The 7341-nt window shown below is 41.4% G+C and overlaps 1 protein-coding gene across 4 annotated transcripts in view; it reads right to left on the bottom strand.

Annotated features, from left to right (window-relative positions):
* Positions 1-7341, bottom strand: part of FGD3 (FYVE, RhoGEF and PH domain containing 3) — a 192338-nt gene that overhangs the window by 14275 nt on the left and 170722 nt on the right. For 3 of the 4 annotated variants that reach the window (XM_025197126.1, XM_006017994.3, XM_025197127.1), the window contains 2 exons: positions 4916-5038; positions 2444-2596 (listed from right to left, as the gene is read on the bottom strand). In XM_025197126.1, coding sequence (XP_025052911.1) covers positions 2444-2596; positions 4916-5038 — 276 coding nt within the window. Of the gene's footprint in view, positions 1-2443; positions 2597-4915; positions 5039-5116; positions 5302-7341 lie in introns of those variants that run through there. The other variant, XR_003092674.1, reaches the window with a different exon arrangement.

Here is a 7341-nt window from a genome sequence, read left to right as displayed (position 1 = left end):
CCCTCGCCCATGCCTCTTCCCTCCCCACTCCACCCACCACAACTGGAGGCAGCTGTGTCCAGTGTGGTGAGGACAGCTGCCTGTTTAGTCTATGGCCGAATCTCCGAAGCAGTGCTGAATCTTTTCTGAATAGATTCGGAGGCTTCTGATTCGATCCGGACCTTTTAATTGGTCTCCTGATTTGATTCGTATTTGGAGATTCGGCCGCCAAATTGGGTCAGATCTCCTCTGCATTGAATCAGCTACTGAACCTTCGCACAGCCCTAGTTATCCCTGCTTTTTTTTTTTTTTTTTTAACTCAATTAAATCTTCTATTTAGAAATCCAATTTTTTAACACTAATACTAGCAGATGCTCTAGTGTACAGATGGGAAGTTGTTTGGTGAACTGTATCCAAGGGCTGTGTGACAAAAGGTAAAAAAAACCCCCAAAAAACTGTCACTGAAAGATGTCTCTATCATATTGCATTTCCCAATGGAAAAACCTCTAGAGGATTTCTGGCAGTTGCTAATAATACTTGTGAAATCACAAACTCCTCAGTTATCATTAAGCTCCTTACAAAGCTTAACACAAATAGGAGGAGAAGAAACAGACTTGTTGTGATATCTCTTTTTTGTGCACCATCTTTCTCACATTTTACCTAATCCTTTCAAGACAGGAATAAAAGTAAAAGAATATGAAGGTAAACTGCCCCCTTTCTCGGATTTTTACAACAATAATCTGTTCTCTGAAGTAATGCCTTTGGTGCACATTTCACTGGCTTTTAAATAGATTCCTGGCTTTCAGGATTATCAGAATTTTCGGCTGTTTAGGTACAGGCTTTAACTTTGTTGGCAGATAGTTCTGCTCAGATGGTACTAGATAGTTCATGGTGAGAGAAACCAGGCACCCTGGTGCACCCTTGGACTGTAGCCAGATCTGCATGGCATCCTCAGATTCTGCAGCTTAATATCAACCCACAGAACCAGATTCTTTGCTCTGCCTTACAAATGATGCAGTTAAGGGAGAATGTGGCTTTAGCCCACTTTAGACTTCACCGATTCTGCACCAAGCTGAAGGTGCAAAGCTAAGATAAACCATCTAGCAAGAGAGAATTACACGAGTCATAAAAGCCAAGAAACCACAATGGCAGGTGGCAACTGCCTACAACCATCTGTGGGCTGCTCTGTTGCTCAGGATAGTCATGGCTCAAAGCACTCTCATCCCTTCTCCTCTTATCTCCAAAAGGCACCTAAGTATGTCTCTGTGCCAGAATAAGTACACAACAGTGGCATATGCTATCTCTGGCTGTGCTCTAAATCTACATATACTCTATCCCTATTCCCAGCATTGTACTTTCTCTCTGATGAAGCATGAAGCAGGTCACCATGAGTGCAGCTGACTAATTAACTGTGCAGTAAACATCTCGGTGTCTACACATGTGCCCCTATTAGGGTGTGTGAAAAGAATAAAGTCCACAGCAATACAAGTAAAACATAAATACTATCCTGCTGTGGAGTGTTTTCATGCGCACTAGCACATGGGTAGGCACTACCCCAACTGGCCGGGACACAGGGTGCTTCAATGCAGGGTGAGCTGGCAGGCAGTACCCATGCTGAAGGATCCTTGTGCCCCAGCCAGCCACTCCACAGCATGTGGAGCCCCACTGGAGCAGCCCAGCCAGGTAAGAGACCTGGGGGGTCAGCCTGCCAGCCCAGGGATGCTTTGACCAGGCTCCATGCACTGCAGAGGGGCTGGCTGAAGCATAAGGGTGCTTCAGAGTAGGGTTAGCCAGCAGACAGCACCCATGCTGAAGCACCCTCGGGCGCTAGCTAGCCCCTCCACAGCACGTGGAGCCCAGCTGGAGCAGCCAGCCAGGGTAGTACTTGCTACAGGGTAGCACTTGCTCTGGCTGGGCTCCATGTGCTGTGTATGAATAAACTCTGGAGCAATATGCTCCAGAGTTTTTTGCTTGCAGGCACACGTGTAGACATGCCCTGTTCGTGTAAATTTCTGTCACTCAGCTACCCCAAAAGAGGAACCTTTAAAAACAGTGGCTCTCTCACTCTGCTGCTTCTTGGTGTTTCACAAAATAAAAAGAGCTTTTCACACCTTTGCATGGTTCACTGAGAAGTCAGCTCCACTCATATTTGTGGTGAGATTTCCAGAGGTGCAAAATTATCCACAAAAGAGGGGAGGAGGAAGGAGCAGGCAGTGCGTACATGCCTCTATTTGTTTAATGTGTGAAACCTGGATGTTCCTGCATGAAAAACCATATTACATGTTTGAAATGTATGCCCGTATGGCCAAACAAGTACTAGGTTGCCCGGCATGTGTTATGAGTGAGTGTTAAGCTATCAAAATGGTGAAAGATCATGATGAATATATCCAAAGGATTTTAACAATCAAAGCAGACTCCTATGTCTATTTAGTATATTATAAGATGAATAGGAAAGCATCAGTACCTCAGTAGCTATTTTTTTCTTCTGTTCTCCCACAGCTTCAGCTCCAGGGCTGCTTGGGGCTGCTGACAGTATTTGAAAACAGTCTTTGCACACCCGATTGTGACGGCTGTTATCTGCAAGTGGCTTAAATTCAGAACATTTGGCACAGATAACCTGCATGAGAGAGAGAATGCTTTATTCTTCAGTCTTTAGTAAACCAAATTAACTTTTATTAATGGCTTTGGTTAGTGCAAGCTGCTGAAATAAAATTCTGCAACCTTTCAGGCACAAGACAGCAGCAGGTGTCATGTATCTTTTATATGTATATGTCTGGGGGGAAAAAATGCTGTATCCATCAGAGCTTAAGGAACAATTGTTGCAGTCTTATGTCCTGTTCCAAGATACTAACTAAACAAAACATTTCCAACCACTAACAAAGTGATGTTACATGAAAAAGCTTTTGGAATCTTAATTTTCAAGGTGATTCATTGTTTTGAAAGTCCACACTGAGATACATCAAAGAAAACTAGTAATCGGAGTGGTGAGAATGCAGGGCATGGGTGTACCATACTTTTTGAAAATCAGGTTTAAGGTATTTGGTACTCAACATCTGAAAAAAGCATTTAAAAAAATCACTAGACACTTTTGAGAGTATAGGCTAATACGTTAAAAATACATGACCAGCCTGATACCAAATTAGTCCATTTTTTCCTGATTTGTCATGAACAACGAATTATACATTAGTCTCATAAAATTAGTGCCTATGAAAAGTGTTGGATTTAGGGCTCTAGAGTATGATTTCCCATCTGAAATTCCATGTTAGTAACTGCTGTTGCAGACTATTGTGATGAAGGGATCAACCCTTTGTGCTCACAATACAGGAGTCATCAGTAGGATTTGTCTTCAAATCCCATTTTATTATACAATAATGCAACAGGAACGCTCTTCAGCCAGAAGAATATATTCTCACAGGCAGACCTATAGGATATTCATTACTATACATTCCTCCTGTTAAATGCCCCATATAAAAGTGTTAAATGCCGCATCATTTTTCTGAAATGCGCAAACAAAAGCAGTTGTTTTTTAATATGAACGTCCTAGCTTAAGGCAAATTAACTTCTTTCATTTGCATATTACTGCCACATGAGTAAGCATTGCATAACAAACAATTGTTTATTTAACTTTAAATTATTAATAACCTAATTCTTTTTATTGTCTTTGTGTCCATGACGGAGGTTTTTATTTGATTTTTTAAAAATAAAATTGAGCTTTGATATAACAATTCAACCCCAAAGAAAATGAATGTGATGACTGCAGTAATTATTTAAAAAACCCTGAAGCTTCAAGAGCACTTGCTCCTGTTTGACTGTGTAATCCTTCTCTGTAATTTTATTTCTAAGACTAAAGCTTTTAAAAAGGTTTTTAAAAATATCTCCTTACCTGCATCCCTCTCTTCAGACCAAATTTACCTCCATTTCACATCATATGAACAAGATTATTTTTAAACTACTTAAATCAGGAATACCAAACTGTGAAACTAACAGCACAGAAGAAGGCTGCAGGTCATAAAGAAACTAATCTCATACAGGGTTCGAATTACAGGGGAGCTTGAGCCCCCCATAAAACAAGAGCCCCCCCATAAGATTTGAAAATCATAACCTGAGGAAGTCTCTGATTTTTATTAGGGCATCGTGATGGGCAGCCCAATTTATTTAGCAGATCCTCCAAAGAGACAAATTGAAATTCAAACCCTGATCTCATGCTATTTTAGGCTGGGAATTTTCAGGAGAACCTAAGAGAATTAGGAATCCAAATAGCACTGAAATTAAATTGGAGATGGGCTCTTAACTCCTTTAATATCCAGGCATTAAGCTACTACCACTGGATTCTCCAGACCTTTTAAGTGCAGCAGGCAACCTTCTTAGGCAAAAAGCACCACGCCTCTCTTTTCACACAAGGGAAAATGCAATCTCATCACTTTACCATTGTATATTCAGGCCTTCTGTGAGCTTCTGAATATATTGTATATTCAGGTCTCCTTTGAGCATATCAATCAGAACTAGAGAATTGCTATGAAATGAGTGCTAACACAGGAACGTTCTGGACTGTTTATTCCATTGTTGGTTAATGTTTATGACACATTAGCTCTGTAGGTAAAAACAAACCTGTTCAAAATACTGTAAACTATAAAAACCTAAGGGAGAGGAATCTTTTTTTCAGCAGTGTGATACATGTCTCCTCAACACCTCCATCCAAGAATACAGTTCTGTTTTGACTCCCAATGGACAGCACAACTTGAAAGATCTGTTCTATCATGAGTCTGCTGTGCACTCCAGTGCCCTTCAGCCAAATTGCTGAAAAATCAAAAGCTCTTTCTGAGGTCCAAAAACTACCCAAATGCTTGGGATCTGATATTAAATTTAAATTGTTTCATCTGCACTAACTGAACTGACAGAAATGAAACGTTTGCTAGAGTTTGCTTCCGATACTCACTGCCCCACACTGTTTGCAATGGTGCCGCCTCTTGGTGATGGAGTTGAAGCTCTCGTTGCAGCTTTTGCAAGCTTGCTTTTCCTTGTCTCGCTTGGATTTGGATGATTTTCTGCAAGGATCAGCCTGAAACAAAATGTATAAATGGAGGACTCTGTATAACAATTGCATATTGCAAAATAATTCTCTGTCACTCAGTTTTACCATATTTATTAAGTTCTTCCCAGTGTATGTTCCTCATACAGACATGCTTAAGGAAACTCTTCTCTTGTCAGTGATACGTATAGCCTGAGACTGCAGTGGACAAATGATACATCAGCTCATCCAGTGCTGATTGGCCCTATAAGGCTCTAAACAGCATGGTCTGTTCTTCACAGAGGCCATCTCTCCTGTTGTGAGACAGCACAACCATTGAATTACTCCATCTAACAATCTATTGGCAAAAGGAGATGGGTGGGGATGCACAGCAAGGGTGTCTTCTTTCTGGAAATCACACTTCCTCGTTGGTCCAACACGGCCTGAATTGATTTAAACTTGTTGCAGCGTTGATCTATTCCCTTGGTTGTGTAAGGTTTCAATGAAGGTGGGGCAGGTGAGAAGACACACTAGTTGAGAAGCACACTAGTTGAGAACATTTCTGATGCATTGAACAGTTTTGAGGTTGACACTGTCCAACTCGTAAATCTATAGATCTACTTACAGTTGTGGCCAGCATCTGTTTGGTAAATTTAAATACATTAATTCTCGGCTATCTTGACTGCACCTTTTCCTTGGTCAGTGCTGCTGGCTTTAGACTGTCTTTGGTGCCCATGAAAGGAGAGGAGGAAAATTACAGGCATCCACTGCACCCCCCCCACTATTACAGACACTGCAGAGCCCCCTGCTCATAGAAAGTATGCACCAAATTACTCTGGCAAACGCCTCTATTATATCTAGAGAGAGGAAATCTGTCACACTGTACAGTAATGTATGGTAGTTTTATTAGCAAATTCACATCAGATTTACCTCTCTCTCAAAATAAAAACAAATAAAGAGCTGTGTTAATTCATTCCCTCATCCCTTGCTTCAAACTGCTCATAACATTTTGAGAGAAAATGCTGTCTAATAAGTTTTTATGATTTGCCCACAAGTAAAAGCAAGAGCAGAGGCATTTTGTGTTTGTTATGGAGTTTATACGGAGCTCCAGAAATCAATTAAGACAAAGATCTAAGCAGCAATTTCACCACATTTTCAACCTTCATCATTTTGTCAGCAAAGTTTAAAGGAATCTGCATCACCAGATGAAGAAACAAATTGCATTTTGACAGGCTGGCGATTGTACATAGAGGAACACCTGCTCCTCATATCCACTGCCTCTCCCACTCCAACACAGCTTTTCTCCTCAAAAAGTGCTAAGAGATAAATCATGGGGCCTGAGACCTGTCTGCAAAAAGAATTTCAACTTCAAAAACTCTGAAGACCCTAATAAGAAGGAGGAGGAGGAGGAGAGGGGGTTTACAGAGCTGAGAATTTAGAGATAGCAACCAGCATGGTTGAGGAGGCAGCTCACTGATTGCCAGCTAGTGGTACTAGCCCAGAAGGAATCTCACCACTTTTTCAAAGGCACTGTCTCTCATTAGCTCAGTGAAAGTCTATAAATGAGTGATGTCTCTGCAGTGAGAATCAATGGCTGCTTACAGACATTAAACCCCCGCGCAAAAAATGGCACTTTAAACTCAGTGCGCTCCTGCGCTGAGCCCAGCACATGCCCAGAAGAGGCAGCATGTTAGTTGGACCTGGCTCACCCAAGGTCTGTATAGATTGGGCACTTTAGTGAGGCTTTTTTGCTGCTTTTGTCTAATAGCTGATTAAAACAACTAAAAGCCCTGCTGAAGTGTCTGATCTATACAGATGTTGCGGAGCCAGGTCGAACTAATGTGCTGCTTCTTTCGGTAAAGCATAGTTTTGTTTTGTTTTTTAATGTCTGTAAACAGCCAATATGTAGCTGACTTAACTGAGCTTCTGAAGCAGAGAGATATTCAGAGACGAGCTGAATATGCATAACTCCCATTGATTGCAATATAATCTGGGAAGAAACGATAAGTAGACAAGAATTTGAATCCTGAGTCACTCTCATCCCAATGAATTAAAAGGGTTAGGGCCAGGCCTGTCTCTCATTTCTCAAGAAACTCTGGCTTTGCTTCTGACTCATTTTGCTTCTGCTCCCAGCAAAGGCAGTATGGGAAGAAATGTAACTGTCTTTAGTATTTTTATCCCATGGGAAAGTCTTGCCTGAGAGAAACCAACATCAACGTGTTAGGGATATATTGGCTACCCATCACACATTCTTCCTCTAGTCCATGTTTAGCATCTACCCCATCTACTATTAATCTTCTCCCTCCTCTAGACCACAGCAGTCTCCCACAGCGATATTTTTGTCCCTCACCTTT

The sequence above is a fragment of the Alligator sinensis genome, unplaced genomic scaffold (assembly GCF_000455745.1).
Source record: "Alligator sinensis unplaced genomic scaffold, ASM45574v1 scaffold391_1, whole genome shotgun sequence".
In the NCBI taxonomy this organism is placed as follows: domain Eukaryota; kingdom Metazoa; phylum Chordata; order Crocodylia; family Alligatoridae; genus Alligator; species Alligator sinensis.
Note: the sequence above shows the minus strand (reverse complement) of the source record. Positions and strands in the feature narration are given on the sequence as shown.